The following is a 21,140-nucleotide window of genomic DNA, read 5'->3' as shown; positions in this document are numbered from 1 at the left end:
GTACAAGAGGTCATGGGTTTGATCCCGACCCTGATGCTGCCTGTATATTTAGAGTTTGCGTGTTTCTCCCCCCGTGGTCGTGTAGATTTTTCTCCGGGTCCTCCGGGTTTTCCCTCCACATTTAGAATCAACATGCATGTAGAGTATTTAGCTGCTGCTATACATTCCTTTTGATAAGCCACCTAGTTGAGCTATCATTTGTGGCCAGGTCTCTTCTGAAAGAAAGCTACATAGCTCAGTGGACCTTACCTGGTAAAATAAAAAAAAGTTTAATGTTTGAATATAAAGGTGTCTCAGCCTCACTGTGCGCTGCGTTTCACCACGATCCGAGTAGATAACCTCACATTCAATAAACCTTCAGAGCCAGGGCGAACATACAACTCCAAACGTATTTAATTAATTGAACGAGGTAAAACTGATGGAAAAACACAGCACAAATACAGCATCTGTTAATACTTGGAAACATCAATACAATGAATGAACACTACAGCATCATAACATTGTCTTAGATAACATGAAACTCAACAATAGATCCTGGATGGACCAGGCACCGACATTAGTACTGAATAGCTATACAAGATAATAAGCTACTGTGTTAAGGGCACATCGTGTAATCACCATACTTCAGCCAAAATGTACAGCACTACACATAACACTGAATTGTAGATGATATATTTCGTCATCCGTGCTCTCAAAATCGCAATAAGGTTACATGGGTACAAGTCTGACTCGACTTATTCAATTATAAGTAACATTCACAATAAGGCAAGTGGCAGGCTTCGTTGTTAACTAGGTCTCATATTTATCAAAACAATTTAACAGCATTATAACGGCCATTCTAACATTATAACAGCATTCCCAGTATTATAAGACCATAAACGAACTTACAGATAATGTTTCTTAAAGTCCCACAATGAACAGTTGCACCTGTCTTCACTGGGACGCTATTTGAGCCACCATTTTGTACTCTGTGTAATGGCTAATACCCTGCCGCATGGCTTACAGGATGTCAAATCGTAACTTCCTGGTCACATGACCAAATTCTACATCCAAACAGGAAATTCCTGTGTACACCCACCCCCAAACCTGCCGTGAGGCAGAACAAAAGGTGTCCCTGTTCACCCAGTTTCCTGGCTATCAAACAACAACAGTGTGTCTCTGCTTCCGAACAAAATGATGAAGTGGGCGTGGGGAGCTTTGTGGCAAGTTTCCAGGCTTATGTGGGCTCACCTCCCCGTTAACAGGAGGTGAAGAATGGCCGTCGTGCCTTATGCTCCCAGCAAAGATGAGCATCAGTGGAGGGACGCAGATATGGCCGATAAGTCAGATGTCTTTCATAACCTGTTCCAGGTGCTGGTTAAAGTGGCCTCTCAAGTTAATCACCTTATTGGGTGACGTAGACACCTGGGCCGGAATGATTAATAGGCGTGAGCCAGATCAGCTCAATAACAACGATAGGAAGCTAGACTTACTCACTTTTCCAACATCGGCACATCCACACAACATCATGGATACACACCGACAGAGCCGGGGGGGGGGCCGACGGAGCCGGGGGGGAAGCGAGGGAGCCGGGGGGGGAGTCGACGGAGCCGGGGGGGGGGGCGACAGAGCCGGGAGGGGGGAGCCAACGGAGCCGGGGGGAGGGGCCGACGGAGCCGGGGGGGGGGGGCGACGGAGCCGGGAGGGGGGGGCAATGGAGCCTGGGGGGGGGCGACGGAGCCGGGGGGGGGGGTGCAATGGATCCTGGGGAGGGGGTGCGATGGAGCCGGGGGGGGCCCGACGGAGCCGGGGGGGGCCGACGGAGCTGGGGGGGGGCCGACAGAGCCGGGGGGGGGGGCCGTGCTGAAAAAAGAAGATGGCCGCATGAGGGGCGCACTCCCAGCGGCTGGCGGGGCCGCTTGTGGTGGGCAAGAGGCGCGAGCAGAGGGAGCCGACACTGAACTCACTCACACATCATACACTGACTTTCACACACATCATACACTCACTCACACTACCACTGACTCACTCACACATCATACACTGACTTTTCACACACATCATACACTCACTCACACTACCACTGACTCACTCACACATCATACACTGACGTTCACACACATCATACACTCACTCACACTACCACTGACTCACACATCATACACTGCTTTCTCACACATCATACACTGACTCACACATCATACACTGACACACATCATAAGCTGACTCGCACATCATACACTCACTCACACTACCACTGACTCACTCACACATCATACACTGACGTTCACACACATCATACACTCACTCACACTACCACTGACTCACACATCATACACTGCTTTCTCACACATCATACACTGACTCACACATCATACACTGACACACATCATAAGCTGACTCGCACATCATACACTCACTCACACTACCACTGACTCACTCACACATCATACACTGGGAGTGTCATGCTGCCAGCTATGGCTGCAAGTTTGGTCGTACGTGCTATGTATGTTGTTTATTGTAAAAATTTGAATCACAGTTCATATGATTACTGTTGTTACATTGTTTTTATAGATTTATTTTGGTGATTCGAAAACATGGTTAATCTAAATTGTCTTATGGTTGTTATTGTTGACTTGCACCACATTGGGATTTTTGCATACAGCGTTTAAATACGTTTAAAAAAAATATTTGCTGGTTTATTCCAGGATGTTTCTGTTACGCGTCGTCGCTTTAAGATGTTCTGTGTTCATATTTTGTTTGTTGCGGTTGCACCTGACTTAAGAGCCGCATGGCTCACAGGGCTATACCTAATAAATGAAGTTTGAACTTTGTAGGACGACCAAGTGAGAGAACAGTGGATGCTGGCCCATGTCCTTGAACCAGGACCTGCTTTGTAGCTGATCTGTCTACTGACCATCAGCTTGTCATCTATAAGAGATGCCTGTCATTCTTCTACTGCCATGGCGGGAATCCACCTAGAATCGCGTTCAAACACACAATCGCCTGGTCTCATCTAGCTGATGAAGGTTACAAGTGAGAATTTCATAATCGCTTGCAACTGGGGTTGGCATTATCCCCTTGCTCCTCCTGAGACCACGTGAAGTACCAGGCAGAGATGACCCTGAAAGCAAACTGCTGAGGAAGGGTTGTGTTTGCGTGCATGAGTTTTAAATAATAATTTTGTTTTAGAAAAATGGAAAAACTCAACACAATCATCAATAATACTCGCCTTGAAAAGGAATACCCATATAATAGACAACATTTTGGGCAATGACCCAACTTGATAGCACGTAATGAAGAGGCCAGAGATATTGGTAAATAATAGATGATAACTGCACTTTACACCATGGGCCCTGATGTGAATTACCTTTTGTAAAATGTTTTCTGCTCGCCAGTTTCTAAATCCGGCATATAAATAATGTACACTATAAGTAGCTAATGGATAATGGACAAACCAATAATCCAAAAGTATTTACTATTAAATAAACTATATTAAAAGTAATTAGGAAAATGTGTTCTTGCAAGCACAAGGCATAATTAAATGTACGTGCCCCCAATATTCCTGAGGTGGGAAATTCTGCAATAAAAAGTGAGGCATACATATAGGAATGGCATTTTTATTTCCACCAGAGATCAAGATAAAGATCCCCGTATAGTTTTACGAGACTGTAAGGGCAAGTTATTTTAGCGAGCATTCATGAAGGCCAGTACAGCACAAGAGGGGGTGGGGTGGCCAGCATCACGCCCGGCGACCTTTGTCCTCTAGTGGCGGTGTTTACACACCACACCAGGTACTCAAGATGGCTGAGTCAACCTAGGGTAAAGCCCAGGACCGGTACAAATTATTGTCACTGGTGTTGACCGTGAACGGGAATCGAACTCGGGTGGCTGGGTTCATAGCGCAGTGCGCTAACCATAGCACTACCGCTCCCCACCGGAGATCAAGACACGGCTACTCACCAACACGTCGCTGGCACTGTGGTCCCCGCTGTTGAAGTGACGAGCCACCCATTTGGACGTCTGCCCGGCGATGTGACAGAAGACGTTGAGCAAATCTATCACCGAGGTGTTTACCAGATTCTCCAATGTAGATATAATCCATCGCCAAATCATTGTTTTAATGGAGTAGCGACACTTATTGCACGAAGAAAGTAGCAAAATACAATTCAAACAAATGCTTCCAAAGTGACTTTTTTTTATTTTGATTATTGTGAAACAAAGGCATGATAATAATCAAAAATGAAACATCTCAGATTTGCTAATGACATGTCAGTATAACAAATGGAAATCAACTTACTACCTGTATATTCTTGGTTCTTTCGGTAAAGTCACATAGAAGGAAATAATAGAATAATAAAAATAAAACAATAAAATTCTCACGACGTTTCGATTGCAACACATGCAATCATCATCAGGTGTGAAACGACTGAATAACCTAATAAATTAGTCTACAAAGCTGGGCTCAAGATACCGTCAATGCTGTATGAGCAAAACTAAGTACAGGCACAAGTTCACGAAACAATTGAACAGGGGCGGTTTCTTCATTAGGGTGATTGGGCGACGCACCACCAAAGTATGAAAGGGACTTTTTCAATCACATTCACAATCTCATTCAACCACAGAGTTACGCTAACCGTCACTGTGTCTCTGGATATAGTCCAATCAGCGTCATGTCACGTTCTATGGAGTACCGCCTCTTTTTGGGCGATTTCACTCTGGTTGAGAATCGCCCAGAGTGTTCCCATAGACTTACATTCAAAGATATTTTTTTTCGGACTGCAGGCGCTGCAATGCATTCGCTTTGGGTTCCGGGAGGGCTCGCACTAACGTGATTACGTCATCATACGTAAGCATGTTTCAGTGAACAATATTATTTGTCGCCACCTAGTGGAATCCTTAATAAAAGAAACTATCTGAGTGGATTCAAAATACATTTACTGGTCAAAAACCCTTGTCAAACTCCATTTGAGCTTGAATTTTGGTAAAATGTTAATTAACGTAATAACACACGGAAGCCTTGTATGTCCAAAACTGTTACTTTTCAGGAAAAGAAAGAAAACCAGTTTTTTCTCCAAAATAATTTCCAAGCTATTTTAATGCTTTTCATTGGTTAAATATTTGTAAAACACATTGACAGATGTAAAGGGTGACCAATAGCATTAATTTTTGAAAAAATATGGAGATATAAAATATGGATTCTGCCTGATACATTGTTGCTGTCGGGATGGAAACCTTGTATCTCCATATTTATATTATAATAAATAATTTATTTTATAACTAAAATAAATGTATTTATTTTGTCAGGTCTGCGACACAATCTTGGTCCACACCAAAGAAAGGTTCTCCTTTACCGACCACCTTGTAAGTGCCACGCTGCTACAAGGAGAGATGTTTCAACAGCATGGCCATACATTCCCTGTTGAGGCTCTGAACATCACTGTCAGGGCATACCCTATGTTAAATAAGGCGAAGCTGAAGACTGAACTGTCTCTCATTTATGAGAGTCCAGAATTCAAGGGCTGCTGTGGTGCACTGGCGCTGTACCAGGTTTTGCTGAAGTACAACCTCCAGGATACTTTTTCAGAGACTGTTGCTCTGTTGAACATCATCATAACCACTCCCATGATAACTGCTGAAGCTGAGAGGTGTTTCTCAACCTTAAAGAGAATCAAGACATTCCTGAGAAATATAATGGGACAGGAACGTCTGAATGCGCTGGCTATGCCTTCCATGGAGAGAGAACTAGTCAGGAACATGCCTGCTTTCAATGAGAGAGTAATTGATCACTTTGCTACTTTGAAAGAGAGAAGAGCAAAATTTCAGTATAAGTAAGCAGTGTATTAAGCGAGTAATGTGATGTAAGCAGTGTAATAATAGTGAGTATAGAAACAAACAAGGAGATGTATTGTAAGAGTCACTTTATTTTTCATTAATATTAAAGTAGTGAAGTTGCCTTTACATGCTTAAGCTGTTAATTTATCCATTGCATGGGTGGACCTTATCCTTATCAATCATCCAAACATTTGCCCCCCCTGAGAGATTTTGCAGGAGCCGCCACTGCAATTGAAGATATCGGAGGGGTACAAATAGAGAACAAATTCGAGTATGCATATATCGGGCAGTTATTGTGGAAACTGAGGTGGAAAACATTGACGAGAGCGAGGTGGATCGTTGGTCGAAATTCATAAAGAGCGAAACACACACAAGTGTGTGCCTGATGGTGAGAACTGTTGTGTCCAGTGGACACAGTACAGTGTTGCCTGCTATGACACAGGGCAGTTACAGTGACACACTTATGTTGTCATAAAACTGAGCACAAGAACGGTTCCATTGTCCCGACTGTCATACAATAGGGCTCAATAAAAAAGCCTGGTTAAGACTGTGATACTTTTATTATTAGAGGAGTTTTTTATTTCTATCCTCATGCATTCTGCAAACCGTTTTTTAACTAAACACATTTAAGGAATGACAAAGCAAATATGAAGCTAAATGATTGGTTTAAGAATCTAACTTTGTCCAGAAAAGGTGATTAAATGGAGCAAACGGGTAGCTCATGGGCGTCACGGTGACGAGATGTTAACTATCTCGCCTGTTATAAAGGAGGTCGTGGGTTCGATCCCAACCCTGACGCCTGCTGTATTTTTGGACTTTGTATGTTCTCCCCATGGTCGCATGAATTATTCTCCGGGTCCTCGGGGGTTTCCCTCCACATTTAGAAACGTGCGTTTAGAGTATTTTGGCTGCTTTATATTTCCACGTGATAAGCCGCTTCGCTGAGCTATTATTTGTGGCCAGGTCGATTCTGAAAATGAGCTATACAACTCAGTTGGCGTTACTTTAAAAACAGTTTAATAGCTCACTTCCTTGGACTGCGCACAAAAGGTGGGACTCGTGTTTTGTAAAAGTAAACACATTTCAACATTCCCGACAATGATTTATTGTGTTTGTCACATTTATGTTGCAACAACGAGGGCACATTACACGGCCTTCTTTGACTGAATAATAAGAAATTCCCACCGAGTTGGATGGCTTCAGCATCTCCGCACCCCCCACCCCCATCAACACTGCCCGTGCACTCTTCTTAAAGATCACAGGGTGGAGGGGGGGATTAAATGCATTCAAATTACAATTAATATTCCGCCAATTACCGCACATGATGTGTTTAGATGCATTATCAAGCGTAATTCCATGCCTTTTCTTTAGAACTAACTGTGGGATAAGATGTTCTTCCCAAAATTGCATAACAAGTGCCGCTGAAAGATTAGATTATGACTAAAAATGTATCGCAATGGGTTTCTGTACGGTATTGCTCCTGTGGGTATAGAGATGGTGAATTGTCTACACATGGTGGAGATAGTCACTGCGTTAGGGTAAATGTGGAGCCCTGCGATTGCTGGCTCACGCCACTGCTAGCGGAAGCTCCAGAGAGCCCCCCCCCCCCGTATAGTCGATTTGGCCAGACATCTCGGAAGAGGCCGACGCACCCACACCAGAGGGTCGGGCAACCTGCGGCTCCGGAGCCGCGTGCGGCTCTTTAAGGACTGCGTCGTGACCGTTAGTTATTAAAGGCCCCCCACTCGTGGGCCCCCTTCTCGTGTTCACACGCATTGCGGCTCTTGGAATACTGAGTTGGGTGGACAGAGGCGGTGGTGGGAGAGGATTTTAAAAGACTTGCCCCATTGTTTCAACTGGGAGATGGAATCGAACCCAGCGTCCTCCGGATTGCAATTGCTCGTGTTGAACCAATGCTGCTGAATGTATGCACTCCGAGTGGCTGATGAGATGTGTAAAGTATACAGTGCAGTATTGTGTTACACCACGGCAAGACACCCTCTATATGACCCCCCCCCCCCGCTGTGATTTCCTGCGTGAATCTGTCCTGGAACACTGCGTTACAAACTGCCCCGACTCTTCCCGTGCGGAAGTGAAACATTTGGCTTGACCCGACTGCGTCTAGGATTTACTGTGCTCATGCAAGAAGGAAGCTCGAACGAGTGTTCCAGTTGAGAGCATTAACCCAGTGGGATAGGTGTGGGTGTACTTTATGTAGGAGGACGAGGGAGGAGTTAAGTTGATTGACATGGCCATAACATTCCACACTACGTGCAGTAGTAGCACAGAGCGAGACCTCGTCGAAAGGGAGGTCTACGTAGTGGGTATCAGAATCAAAATCGTTATTCATACTGGAGGAATCCGATGAGCTCTAATGCCCTTTTGCCTAACGTTACATCAACAAACAATACAAACACATGATAGGAGTGTAAATCATAGAAAAGGTAAATAACTTAAAATATATATACAAGTAAAACTAAACATTTTTTTTTATCTTAGATAAAGTCCACTGAGCTATTCGTGTAGTGCACCATGGGGCCTCGCGCCCTGGCTGCACTGCTGCTGCTCGTGGCTGTCCCTTGGACGGGCGCTTTCTTCCCGAACGCTGCCTCCCTGGGTGGCGTGCGAGCCGACTTCACGGACGAGAGCATCACGGAGCAGGGCGTGCTGCGAGCCGTGGCCTTCTTTCTGGAACGGAAGGACAACTTGGCGCCTGGCTCCCTCGAGACGCTCAAACCTCTCACGCCGACAAGGCTCTTCCAAAAGTACAACAAAGGCAAGCGGCGTGCGACTCACGCGTGCATCACGCGTGGCATTGTCACCTGGCGCTGTAGGGGCGCTGCTGTGGCGAGATGTTAACTACCTCGCTTGGTATATAAGAAGTCATGAGTTCGATCCCGATTCCGACCCTGACGCCTTTTGTATATTTGAAGTTTGCATGTTCTTCCGGTGGTCGCATAGATTTTTTTTCTCTGGGTCCTCCGGTTTTCCCCTCCACATTTAGAATCAACGTGCATTTATTTGGCTGCAATAAATGTCCACATGATAAGCCAAGTTCGTAGATCTATCAGTTGTGGCCAGGTCGCTTCTGAAAGAGCGCTGTATAGTTAAGTGGGCCTTACCTGGTTTTATAGTAGGAGGCCCGAGTGCAGTGCTGCTCAACGTTTTGCGGCTCTGCACGCTTCCGAGCGGGCTCCATATTCGCAGCTCACTTTGCCCCAATGTGCGTGGCCTGTCATCATCCAGCACTCTTGAGGTACCAGATCGGGTTGGTGTATCGTACGCAAATGGTGTGATGTACCGCCACAACAAATGGCGGTACATCAAAGCATGTGAAATCCACTTGTTCTGTCTGTATAATTTCGAGTTGAAAAAGTAAGAATAGGTATCAATTTGGTGTTTGAACATCTTGACACCTTTTTTATTACCAGAAAGGGTAAACCCTCTTCTCATTATTTCATCATCTTGGATACTGGCAAAAAGGTCCCATAGATATAGCATATAGTGTTTCCCCTTTTGTGTGCGTGGGTTATCTCCAGTTTACTCCCACGTTTAAACACTCATTAATTGGCTGATAACATCTGGGGGAATTATTGGCACAAGCTCATCGCGTTACTGCCTCCCTGCCTGTCTCTGGTTCCTCCTCGTGCCTCCGAGTCTTAATTGCAAATTTAAATTACAATGGTCTACAGCCAGAATACTTCCGAAATAAATGTAATCCAACTTTCATATTTATGGGTCACTGAGAATGAAAATGATGCTTAAAATTGTTGATTGGCTCTAGTTTTCAAGATATGCTACTGGGTCAGTATATACGACCCTTGAAGAGGATTCAACTTCTGGACCTGAACCATTAAGGTCACATGACCCAGATTTTCTCCCATCATCCTCCTCCTCTGAACCACACCTCATAACACAAGGTGAACTGAAAGACCTTGTCAGGGATTTGGAACTACCCAAGAATAAGGCAGAGCTGTTGGGCTCCAGACTGCAGCAGTGAAATCTCCTGCCAGGTGATGTTAGGGTTTCGATGTTCCGTGACCGTCAAAAGGATCTTGTCCCATTCTTCTTCATGGAAGGTGATCTTGTAGCCTACAACAGCCCCGGGACTTGCAATATAAGCCGGACCCCTGAATGGGTCTGGGGGCTGTTGCAAGACTGAAGACAGAAGCCGTCACCCGGAGAAGACCTGTCCGACTACAGGACCGGAACTCGAGCCAGGATCCAGTCTGGGATAGCCACCCCGTGTGAGCTAGAGTTAGCTAGGCTTAGCTCTGGTGAGCTAGGGTGAGCCAGGGTTAGCTAGCCCAGAGGAGATACCTCCCTAGGGTAGCTGGTGAAGGGTAGTTTTACCCCTTCGTGTTTTAGGGCGTATTGTGAAATGAACGTGTTGCCTCCAACGAAGTTTCTGCCTCCCTCGTGTGAACCACTACACATGCAACGGCACCAACTTCCTGTTTTGAAATGGCGCCAAGTAAAAAAAAACATTTAACCATTCTAGATACGTTCATTGCAAAGTTATACAAACTTAAAAGTTAAACAAACTAAATATCTTGAAATATATGAAAAACATTTTTAATTTAAGATTTTTTAAAATATTTTGCATCTACAGTGCCTTGTATTGTATACGTTTTAAACGTGAGTTGCTTATTGTGTCCATGTTCCATTCTCATTGGCAGGTGACAAGTCACCGGCATCATTTTTGGATGCCATACAGGACATTATAAGAGGAAACAATTTGATTGAGACGCTGTTCCCCAATAATACCTTCTTGAACGTGCACTGTGAAGCCTTTCAAGGAGGTAACCCTATTAAGTTTGGTTGAATATTTGAAATTATTGTTTATAAGTGTATGTTATCTTATTTAAAGTATTTGTACAGCATGCCTGTCACTACAACGGGAGATGAGGAAGCTCTCGTGGTATCCACAGTGCACAGCCCTGCACAAAAACATCACTCGTGGCACCCGGCAGGCGTTGGTTTTTTCACCTGTGTAGAGACATTTGCTTGGATTTTTGTGACGTGATTTATTTTATTGATTATTCATCTTTGTGTGTGACAATGGTGAACACAGCAAGGAAAGAGCTGAATAAGTTTCGCAACCAGATGCTTAAATACGTGGAGTCATCCAAGAAAATAAAGAGTCATTTGAGAGATGCGCGAAAATACCTGGGGATGGCACTTCATGTTCTACAACAGTTCTATTCCAACACCAATTGGATCGAACTCGGACACACAGAGCCCTGCCAAGCATTCGGTAAGTTTACTACAGAAGGTCTCTGCCAGAGTGAAGCTAAACGGTCTACAAACGAGTGTCTGGGTGGCAGGGTGGCACAGCGGTAACATGCCTCACAGAATGAAGGTCCTGTTCTGCATAGGTTTCCTCCAGGTTCTCTCGTACAATGTAGCTGGTTTGTAAAGAAATAGTAGAGCTAGTACTGGCACAACATCCCGATGCTGAAAATGTACCTGCAAATTACTTAATTGGGATTACACACAGCGGCAACATCGCACCTAATTTAAAAACTTGCTAGGACCCATCTGAAATTAAACGTCTTGAATCTTAGTGAGGCTTTCCTGCATAAACAAGCTTACTAATAATAAAATACAATATATTGCTGGGACTCTAGCCCAGCACTGTGGGGTGGTAGTGGGGGTCGGTGGATCACACGTACGTTATGAACTCTCTTCTCGTGGGTTTTGGGGAGCCATAGCTTGGCTCGCCCGGACAAGGCAGTACAGCAAGAGGACTAATTGCCATTTCCGGGTGCTCCACTTTCCTCCCACTTGTATAATGTATGCTCTGTAGTTAGCTGAAAACATCTTAATAAAAACGTAATGCAATACGACTCACTGTGGCTCTTCTGGATACATGAGTATATTATTATATTACTCATCATGGGCCCTATTGGCTACTCAAGATGGGTGCGGATGACTTCTTGTCATCTCCACTTGAAGACGATTCGCAGGTCCATGGAGGGAGTGATGAAAACAACATTCTCCTGTCTACTCTTTTTCAAATGTCAGTGATGTTGTCTCTCCTTGAACTCAATACTGTACTTTACATGACAATAATGCTGAATATACTTCAATGACTACAACCAAGTGCATGCATGCTAATTACTGATGGAGGGAAATATGTTAAATGGGTTAAGTGTATTAGATCTGTATTTTTGAATTTCACGAAATATTTTCTCTATTATTCATAAAAGATGTTTGTCCTGGATCGTGAAAGTAAAATGTGTGTCATGAATCCTCCTCCACCCGACACACCCAATTAATTAAGATACGTGATTTACCGTGCCAATGTATTACAGCTTCAGAAGACTGGTAGTGTTGATGAAGAGCGATCCATGTACATTTAACAATTACTCTCCAACATGCAGGTAGTGCTGATGCAGTAATACATTCTTCACGTGGCAACCTTAATTTATGGGCTGTGTTGGGTGGACGAGGATGTACAACACGTATTTTACTCAGGGGATCTGACCCAAAATTATATTATGAATCATAATATTGGTCATGAAAGCCTAGATGTTAATTTGTTTGTGGAACACAGGACATCCAACCCAGGAACTAAAGACGGCAGCAATCCAGCAGGCCACATGCAACGACTGCTTCAAAAATAAAATGCAAGTGGCATCCCCACACCCTTTTTTGCTCATTTTACCTCCAGTCCCAGTAAACCTATTCAGCCCACATGCATTTCACATGTTCACTTCATTATATTTCCAAGACACGTCTCCAAAGTCATAACGCGTGCTCTTAACCCGTTGTTAGTCGGGCCTCATATATAGAGCGCGCGGGATTTCGTTATTCATCAAATGACGACAAAAATTTCCCGAACGCTTTAAATTTCCTCCTTCAATGACACGATGAAGGTCCATTGGCGTTAGTGATGAATGAGGTATAGTGGTGAATGACGATCGCCTTAACGAGTCGATTTCACCACAACAATCGCCCCATCGTGTTGTCCACATCGTGTCGTCTTTCGCTCGGTGACTAAGCCAACTGCGCAGACAATCTGCACATTGATGTTAACATAAGAATCTAGCAACAGAGTTGCACGGTGGCAAGTTGTAGCCTTTAACAGCAGGTTAAAGCTCAAGTTAAACGATGCAATGCAAAGTTGACGTTCATGTTCCTGCTCAATGTTTCTGGATTAATTAGTGCTCCTTCTTTGGCATTGTATTACAGTACAACACATATTGCACATCAGTAACTCACGGCCCACATAAGCGGTGATGACTAAAGAAGGGGCAGTGGAGCCTAAGAGGGCCTGCCTCATGCCCTACTTTCGCCTGGGAGTCCAGTCTCGAGTGCCTGGTGGTCCAGCCTAGAGGGTCTGGTGGTTCAGCCTAGAGGGGCCAGCTTAGAGAGCATAGGGGTAAAGTCTCGAGAGCCTGGGGATCCAGTCTCGAGGGCCTCTGGGTCCAGCCTAGAGGGCCTGGGGGTCCAGCCTAGAGGGCCTGGGTTTCCAGCCTAGAGGGCCTGGGGGTCCAGCCTAGAGAGCCTGGGGGTCCAGTCTCGAGGGCCTGGGGTTCCAGTCTAGAGATCCTGGGGGTCCAATCTCGAGGGCCCCTCCATCCAGCCTAGATGATCTGGGGTCCAGCCTAGAGGGCCTGGGGTTCGAGCCTAGAGAGTCTGGGGGTCCAGGAGCAAAATGCCGCTATTTCAGTCTGTAAATAAAAAAAATATTAGAGGCATTTTATGGAAGGAAATAATGTGAAAATGGTTAAATAAAAATGCGTAATTGTATTATTACACATCTAGATGATCGCATGTGCAGTGATGCACTCAGTGACACAAGGAGTAGGAGGCACTCTATTTGTTATCAGCCTTCACAGGTTACAAGAGGTAACTACAGCTCCCAGTCAGGACAGCTGGCAGACTGCCTGATTGACGACGCCTAGAAGGTGAAGACGTAGATGGCAACGAAGACTCCAGCAGCACGACGGGATCCCACTCCAGGCAACAGCCCCGAGCCTTCGCTCGGAGTCCCCTTTTATCCTCCCAGCGTGGCCTTGCTCGGCCCCAGCCACGCCTCCTTCTAGAACCTACTAGCGGGTTCCCGGGCCTACCTCATGTGCCCCCTCAATCACCTTTCCCCTACATCCCTTTCTCTGGCTTGTCATGTGACCTGCTGCCAGCAACCAGCCCTATGCTACGTAGTGACCCATTCCATGTCACAACACATGCATGAACACTGTCTGCTATGTTGAAATACAGCCTTCACGTTGTCATGACAGCCCACATGACATTATTTAGCCAATAAAAGTGCTGCTGCAAGTGCAGTTACAAAGATCAGTGGCATTGCGAGTTGTACACCTACACGGATTTTAACAGCGTTGTTGCGTGTGGGTAGCGTGTGTTGGGACCCGTAATGAACGGAGCAATGCAGAGAAAAGCCATTGTTGTTCTTATATTAACTTTACTACGGGGAAACTGCACCGTTTAACTTCAGTTGTGAGGTTCCCGGCTCATGACATATATGCAGCTTTGAGTAAATCCCAGAGTAACAACCCTGAGCAAGTTGCATCATGTATTTTCTCTGCATGAACACAAAACTGATTAACCAACTCCAACATTAATGAATGCCAGCATGGGAACCATAAGTCTCCGCTGAATATCCCATAATTATATTGACTCAGATTATTACTTAGGCGTGTCAAATGACAGTTTTAAGTACATTAGTTTGCAAACATTGAACCAATTTTGATAGATTTTCTCATAGATTGGAAAACTTGGCAGTGTATCATAGAGTCTGTGTTGTCATTGATAAACTGGTCGATAAATTTGCTGTTATGTAAGTAATTTTGTGTTTTTATGTTTCTACAGGGACCGCGATGTTTATGATTGCCCCTGGAACGTTTTGCCAAACACTCCGTTAACGAGCGGCTACAAGCATGGAAATGAATGCCAGAGAAAACCTAATGGTGTGAAAATTCACATTTACACCCACAAACCTCGCTCAGTACTTGATACCAGTTACTCTGGCAGACATAAATGTATGTTGGAGACTACATACCGAGCACTAACACACATTTAATTTGCAAATCTGCACAGTATTATTTAATCGGTGAACGCATCCTCATGGCGTTCAGTGTTAGTGACGATACATTTAATATCACAATGTTTACATTATAGCAAAAAATTGCTACTCAACATCAATTGTACTGTTTAAAAAATAAATAAGAACAATGGAGAGATGTATTCTGCCTCATTCTTTAGTCCTGTACTTGCTTCACTACAGGAAAGTGCAGCCACGGTGGTAAAAATGACATCTGGCAGAAAGTAAGCCCACGGGGTGGAATAAACAAGGAGACACTGGACCCACGACTATCGCCACACCACAACCTGCATGGACGTGCAGGGGAGATGGCTGTGCAGGCCACGCGTGACTTCTTAGTGGCACCAAGTAAATAAATTATTCACCATTCATTGCCTTAACTATGTCATATAATTACCACTGTGATATCTATTGTAACACTTGTGTGTACATTTGCTAACTTTAGTAGCTAAATATGGCCAAACTATACCACTGGAGATTGTAAAATCTTGTTCTGGCACCGCATACACTGCACATGACGTCCCATGCTTGCCCAACACGTGTGCACTTCGTGGAATTAATGTTTACATTAAAATGTTTCCCGTCAAGGTGGCGCAATGGTCGCACTGGGTTCAATTACCGACTCGGGCGCCTTTCAGCGTGGAGTTCGTATGTTCTCGCCTTGTTCTGGAAATTACCTAATTGGGATTATGAATCAAAATCGCCCCCTCACTCTGACAAATTGGCAGGATCCTCCTGAAAAAGTCTTGAGGATTGGTGAAGCTTTCCTGGGTAAACAACCAAAATGATGAATAATAATAATGATAACTATAAATCTGTTAAATGTTGATCATTACTGATATAAAGACACGTGTCATTTAACTTAGGCCTAAACGTGGAGAAAGACACATCTAGAAAGACAACTGTACTTATTTATATATTTGCTCTGTTTTAGGGAGGACAATTCCTATGATAAACCATTGTAGGTGGACATTGGCATATTGTGTGTGTGTCTTGTTTGTTACTGTGATAACCAGAGGTGTGGACTCGAGTCATGTGACTTGGACTCGAGTCAGACTCGAGTCATGAATTTGATGACTTGCGACTCGACTTGGACTTGCATAACAATGACTTTGTCCCACCTATGAGATGTGGACTCGAGTCATGTGACTTGGACTCGAGTCAGACTCGAGTCATGAATTTGATGACTTGCGACTCGACTTGGACTTGCATAACAATGACTTTGTCCCACCTCTGGTGATAACCATGGAATACTGTTCCCACACTGTTCCAATGTTCACACTCTTGCTTTCTCTGACACATGTGTATCTATATAAATGACAGGGGCGAAGCTGCACTTTCCCATTCTGGTGAGGGATCGCAAAGTCCAAGGTCACTCAGTCCTTTGCAGGATGGTTATGTTCCTCTTTGGGCCGTTCTGCTTATCGCACGACATGCACACTTACATGGACACATGCATTAGAACATGTCAGACCTATCCTGGGCTGTTATGTGGACTGCTTCTAGAGGCAGGGTTTGTGCTGTGACATCAGGATCTTCTCGACCTGTCCAAAATTAAAAGTCAGTGATGATTGTAGAGAGGACTTGCACTCCGCTCATTCCAGAGGGTGGAATGTCCAATCAGCTCATGAACGTTGAACATTAACCAGGGCAGCAAGCTTCCTTCCTCAGAACTTTCCACCAGCATTCTGATCGCGACATGCATTACTCAACTGAAATGCATCGTTCCCATTCATATAAGTTATATTATTGGTCATATTGAAATACCTGCAATGTTCTTGACTATAAAAAACCTGTTTTGTCTCGTGTGATCGATGCAGATTGGGGCATTCTGTCAACCTTGGGTTTTGAGAAATTCAAGGAAGTCTTTAATCTTCCAGGATACTCGCTTGCCTTCATCCTTGATGTCACAGGAAGCATGGAAGAGGACATTGAAAATGTCCATAAACAAATGGAAATAATAGCTGACTCCTTACAAAACAGCCCTGATGCCCCAGAATCATACATCCTCGTGCCTTTTGGTGATCCAGGTACATGAGTAAAGATTCACAAGTTCCCTCTGACAGCACACTATCCACCTATTGGGTAGAGGAGTGACACTGCTTCAGAAAAACGGTATTCATGATTGTTTTACCTGTGCATTCTGTGCTCTTTTCCATGTAGATGTTGGGCCAGTTTTTAAATTGGAAAGCATGCAAGACATTATGCAAGAAGTGCAGAACCTTAAAATTGGCGGTGGAGGAGACTGCCCTGAGATGGCCCTGAGTGGTATAATGAGAGCACTGGAATTTTGTTCTCCACGGTAAAGTTCTTAATTGATAGCCACAAATGACGTTAAAGAGTTACAGTCATCAACCGTTCAGAATTGCGACACTAGCTTTGCTTGTCAGAACATTACCACAGATTACAACAGTGCAACAATACGAGTTGCATTACATATTAAGCTCTGACTCAAAACACCTAATTGATAAAATATATTACTTGCAATGTTATTTCCAAGAAAATGATCCAGTGGCATAGCTGTTGAGTGTGCAGGCGGAGCCACTGCACTGGGGGGTCCTGGGGGACAATGCGCTGGCTACCAAAAGTGGGGGGAAATTGACACAGTGTGCCCTGCATTTCATTCGTTGCACCACGGTCCACGCCAGCCACGCTGCACCACTATATGGTCAATGCTGACGGATCATTCTTAAGTTGCCGAACTGTATAGTAAACATACCAGCTCACCAACCGGTGTCCATTTTTACACCCACACCTCTGATGAGCACGGTTGGCTACATACAATGGAAAATAATTTCAACGTACATACACAAACCATGACGTAATAATAAAATAAGATCTGTACCTATTGTTACGTTAATTTGATTAATATTTACGTGTGGGTGTCTTAATTTACACTAAATGTCAATGTGTTGATTATTAGCAGCGCGAATATTGGTTCTACCCACAGATCACGACTGTATCTGATCACGGATGCGGGGGCAAAAGATGAAAGCGAAAGAGATAAGGTGGAGGATGAGATTGCTAAAAAGGAAGCCAAGGTGAACATCATCAACACTGGGGAATACTGTGAAGATGATGACCGCAGAAAACGAAGCCTCCGTCAAAGTACAGTTGTGCAGTGCGTGCATCCGCATACATATCTCACGTGACTTTTTTAATTTCCTTTATGCGTTCACTTATTTGTTCTTTTTCAACCACTCCCATGAACTTCAATCATTTAGCTTCACTCATTGATTCCTCCACCCATATTGAGGACTGGGTCTACCAAACGTTCAACCACCACAATGTGAAGAATTCACTACCATTGTGCCTCTTTCCCAACCTCTCTCAACCTTGCTAAATTCAAGCAACGTGTTAAACTCTTTCCAACTTTGATGGTGCTGTTTGTTGCTGACTGCTTGAGAAGTTAGGCCTTTGGGCCTGCCCTCAGTAACTCTGTTAAATATATATTAAATATGTTAGTTGACTTTTAAATTACTCTTCAGCTTTCATTTTATTACACGTAGCATATGAAGCGTTAACTAAAATAGATAGTTTTTTTTTGTACGTGACTTTACGTGAATTTACTGAAAGAACCAAGAATATAAAAATAGATAGTGTTGCATGCACGCACAGGTTTTTTGGTTCACACATCCAACCACTTCCACTTACGCTCTGACATGTCCCCGCACATCAATCAATTTCCATGCAGAGCGCTCCGCCACGAAGAACGTGTTTGAGATCCTTGCGGAATTCTCTGGCGGCTCGTACATACTCACCACCAAGGAGAAGCTCCCCGGTGTGCTGGGCAGCGTGATGCTGGACCTGAACGCGGCGCCCGTCACGCTGCTGCGCATCTCCTCCGCTCCGCCCGGGGATGTGCATTTTTCCGTGGAGCCCACACTCGCCGAGTTCGCTGTTTCAGTTCGTGCCCCGGTGGACTTCGACGTGGAGCTCTACCGGCCCTCCGGTGACCCTGTCTCTCATTGCCAACCCTCCATTTCCCTTCGCGAACATTTCCCTTTGTGTCACTCTTGAGGTGTGCCCTGACCAAGAGATGTTGCATCGCTCCTATAATTATAGATCAGTGCGTAACTTTGTGGTCGGTTTCTTTTTGAAGCATTTCATCGCTGCTTTGACAGTTGTGAGGAACCCACCTCCAGTTAAATAAGTCCGTGCAATTTTTTTCTCATAACTTAATAAGAGCATTTTTTTGTAAATAGCTCTCACGTCAATGTTCCAATATATAAATGTATTACATTATTATTTGCACCATTCGGCAAATAATGATGTTACTTGAATGGTGACGTGGCATTGGGAGTGGTGCACACATTTAAAAAAAACGCCACACATTAACAACTTTGGGGTCATGTTTGGCTCTTCTTCACAGCACCTGAAGAAGGGCCATTGCCCGAAACATTAGTCTACTCTAATTATTAATCACCAGAGTGGTTTTGGAAGTTTTTTTACCTCCTGTTGGATAACTTGTGTTTGCTCACTCAGTAATGTATTTATTTGCTCCGCACTGCCCCGTATACTGCCTAGGTGAGCGTGACGAAAGTGTCGAGCTGCTGGTGGACACGGAGAGTTTCCGCGTGCTGTGCGTAGCCATCCCGCAGTCCGGGGAGTGGCGCGCGCGCATCTTGGGCCCTGCAGCGCCGTACCGAGTTGAGGTGACGGGGAAGAGCATGTTCGACTTCTCCTACGACATCCTGCAGCAGAAGAACGGATACATGTTGCCTGTTGAGGGGCAGCTCGTCACTGGTACAATCGCGGTTCTCTTCTTGATCATCACCGGCGCCACATCGCGTTGTCAAGGTTACATTAAGTTTTGTCAATCAGAGTAAGTACTCTTTGAATAAGTTCTCTACTTTAAAATGCAGTTTTAAAAGCTAACAAGGTATATACAGTGAGGGAAAAAAGTATTTGATCCCCTGCTGATTTTGTACGTTTGCCCACTGACAAAGAAATGATCAGTCTATAATTGTAATGGTAGGTTTATTTGAACAGTGAGAGACAGAATAACAACAACAAAATCCAGAAAAACGCATGTCAAAAATGTTCTAAATTGATTGGCATTTTAATGAGGGAAATAAGTATTTGACCCCCTCTCAATCAGAAAGATTTCTGGCTCCCAGGTGTCTTTTATACAGGTAACAAGATGAGATTAAGAGCACACTCTTAAAGGGATTGCTCCTAATATCAGCTTGTTACCTGTATAAAAGACACCTGTTCACAGAAGAAATCAATCAATCAGATTCCAAACTCTCCACCATGGCCAAGACCAAAGAGCTCTCCAAGGATGTCAGGGACAAGATTGTAGACCTACACAAAGCTGGAATGGGCTACAAGACCATCGCCAAGCAGCTTGGTGAGAAGGTGACAATAGTTGGTGCGATTATTCGCAAATGGAAGAAACACAAAAGAACTGTCAATATCCCTCGGCCTGGGGCTCCATGCAAGATCTCACCTCGTGGAGTTGCAATGATCATGAGAACGGTGAGGAATCAGCCCAGAACTACACGGGAGGATCTTGTCAATGATCTCAAGGCAACTGAGACCATAGTCACCAAGAAAACAGTTGGTAACACACTACGCCGTGAAGGACTGAAATCCTGCAGCGCCCGCAAGGTCCCCCTGCTCACAAAAGCACATATACATGCCCGTCTGAAGTTTGCCAATGAACATCTGAATGATTCAGAGGACAACTGGGTGAAAGTGTTGTGGTCAGATGAGACCAAAATGGAGCTCTTTGGCATCAACTCAACTCGCCCTATTTGGAGGAGGAGGAGAAGGAATGCTGCCTATGACCGCAAGAACACCATCCCCACCGTCAAACATGGAGGTGGAAACATTATGCTTTGGGGGTGTTTTTCTGCTAAGGGGACAGGACAACTTCACCGCATCAAAGGGACGATGGACAGGGCCATGTACCATCAAATCTTGGGTGAGAATCTCCTTCCCTCAGCCAGGGCATTGAAAATGGGTCGTGGATGGGTATTCCAGCATGACAATGACCCAAAACACACGGCCAAGGCAACAAAGGAGTGGCTCAAGAAGAAGCACATTAAGGTCCTGGAGTGGCCTAGCCAGTCTCTAGACCTTAATCCCATAGAGAATCTGTGGAGGGAGATGAAGGTTCGAGTTGCCAAACGTCAGCCTCGAAACCTTAATGACTTGGAGAAGATCCGCAAAGAGGAGTGGGACAAAATCCCTCCTGAGATGTGTGCAAACCTGGTGGCCAACTACAAGAAACGTCTGACCTCTATGATTG

At 44.6% G+C, this 21,140-nt stretch overlaps 1 protein-coding gene across 3 annotated transcripts in view; it reads left to right on the top strand.

Moving 5' to 3' along the window:
* The first annotated feature begins 7,935 nt into the window (after nt 1-7,935).
* LOC144721208 (von Willebrand factor A domain-containing protein 7-like) overlaps nt 7,936-21,140 on the top strand; it is a 33,793-nt gene continuing 20,588 nt past the window's right edge. The window contains exons 1-11 of one of the 3 annotated variants that reach the window (XM_078598636.1): nt 7,936-8,590; nt 10,494-10,616; nt 10,889-11,071; nt 12,374-12,446; nt 14,653-14,750; nt 15,068-15,232; nt 16,705-16,914; nt 17,048-17,186; nt 17,835-17,992; nt 18,579-18,836; nt 19,412-19,684. In XM_078598636.1, coding sequence (XP_078454762.1) covers nt 8,347-8,590; nt 10,494-10,616; nt 10,889-11,071; nt 12,374-12,446; nt 14,653-14,750; nt 15,068-15,232; nt 16,705-16,914; nt 17,048-17,186; nt 17,835-17,992; nt 18,579-18,836; nt 19,412-19,684 — 1,924 coding nt within the window. In that variant the 5' untranslated portion in view covers nt 7,936-8,346. The remainder of the gene's footprint in view (nt 8,591-10,493; nt 10,617-10,888; nt 11,072-12,373; nt 12,447-14,652; nt 14,751-15,067; nt 15,233-16,704; nt 16,915-17,047; nt 17,187-17,834; nt 17,993-18,578; nt 18,837-19,411; nt 19,685-21,140) is intronic. The other 2 variants (XM_078598639.1, XM_078598640.1) reach the window with 2 other exon arrangements.

The sequence above is a fragment of the Lampetra planeri genome, chromosome 11 (assembly GCF_965212315.1).
Source record: "Lampetra planeri chromosome 11, kcLamPlan1.2.h2, whole genome shotgun sequence".
Classification (NCBI taxonomy): domain Eukaryota; kingdom Metazoa; phylum Chordata; class Hyperoartia; order Petromyzontiformes; family Petromyzontidae; genus Lampetra; species Lampetra planeri.
Note: the sequence above shows the minus strand (reverse complement) of the source record. Positions and strands in the feature narration are given on the sequence as shown.